Source organism: Wasmannia auropunctata, unplaced genomic scaffold (assembly GCF_000956235.1).
Source record: "Wasmannia auropunctata unplaced genomic scaffold, wasmannia.A_1.0 LD335844.1, whole genome shotgun sequence".
Taxonomy (NCBI): Eukaryota; Metazoa; Arthropoda; class Insecta; order Hymenoptera; family Formicidae; genus Wasmannia; species Wasmannia auropunctata.
Genome location: NW_012027046.1, coordinates 1,275,700 through 1,276,330, shown reverse-complemented (window position 1 = coordinate 1,276,330; position 631 = coordinate 1,275,700). Strand labels below are relative to the sequence as shown.

At 33.3% G+C, this 631-nt stretch overlaps 1 protein-coding gene across 1 annotated transcript in view; it reads right to left on the bottom strand.

Annotated features, from left to right (window-relative positions):
- Window positions 1–132: 132 nt before the first annotated feature.
- The window catches only part of LOC105455822 (lysosomal acid lipase/cholesteryl ester hydrolase-like), a gene marked incomplete at its 3' end in the record, with an annotated part of 1,781 nt that continues 1,282 nt past the window's right edge, over window positions 133–631 (bottom strand). The window contains exon 3 of the mRNA XM_011699448.1: window positions 133–313. Coding sequence (XP_011697750.1) covers window positions 133–313 — 181 coding nt within the window. The remainder of the gene's footprint in view (window positions 314–631) is intronic.

Below are 631 nucleotides of genomic sequence, written 5' to 3'. Positions count from 1 at the left end.
TAAGATGCTTGTAATCATACGTCATCATCGAATTGACAATCTTAACTTTATTTGCGATAATATTTCCGTTAGAATTTAAGTTTATCGAAAGAAGAATAATCGACGATTTTTTAAAATTGATTAAGTTGTTACCAAGTCCTTTATCCTTGCCGGCAATGATCCAGGCAGCGGAGCTGCACAAATAACAATGCTGCAACAACACGGGTGGCTGATCCTTGTTACCTGGGATACGATGAAGTGTTAAGAGATAACCATCCTCCGTCTGTATAACGTGAGCCTCCGCGGGATAACCCGCTTTTCTTATCATCTGCAGCTAGTAGAAATAAAAATAGATTGATTGATCATTAGTGGTACGATCTGTCACACTCAAATTCCAGAAAAAATTTAAAGAAGAGTACAACTTTAGGCGTTTTCGCTACCGCTCGGGGATTGTTTTCTTTCTACATTTGTTATTTATTTTTCTTTATTGAAATCAAAAATTGTCATTATTATAACACCAGACTTAAGGAAAAATTGATACATTGAAATAAAATGAATAAAATCCTTATTTGCATTGTTGTCAATTGAAATCGCTGTCAGTTATACTTCAAAAATTTTGAAATAATTTATAATTGAACCAAATACAAGTAAT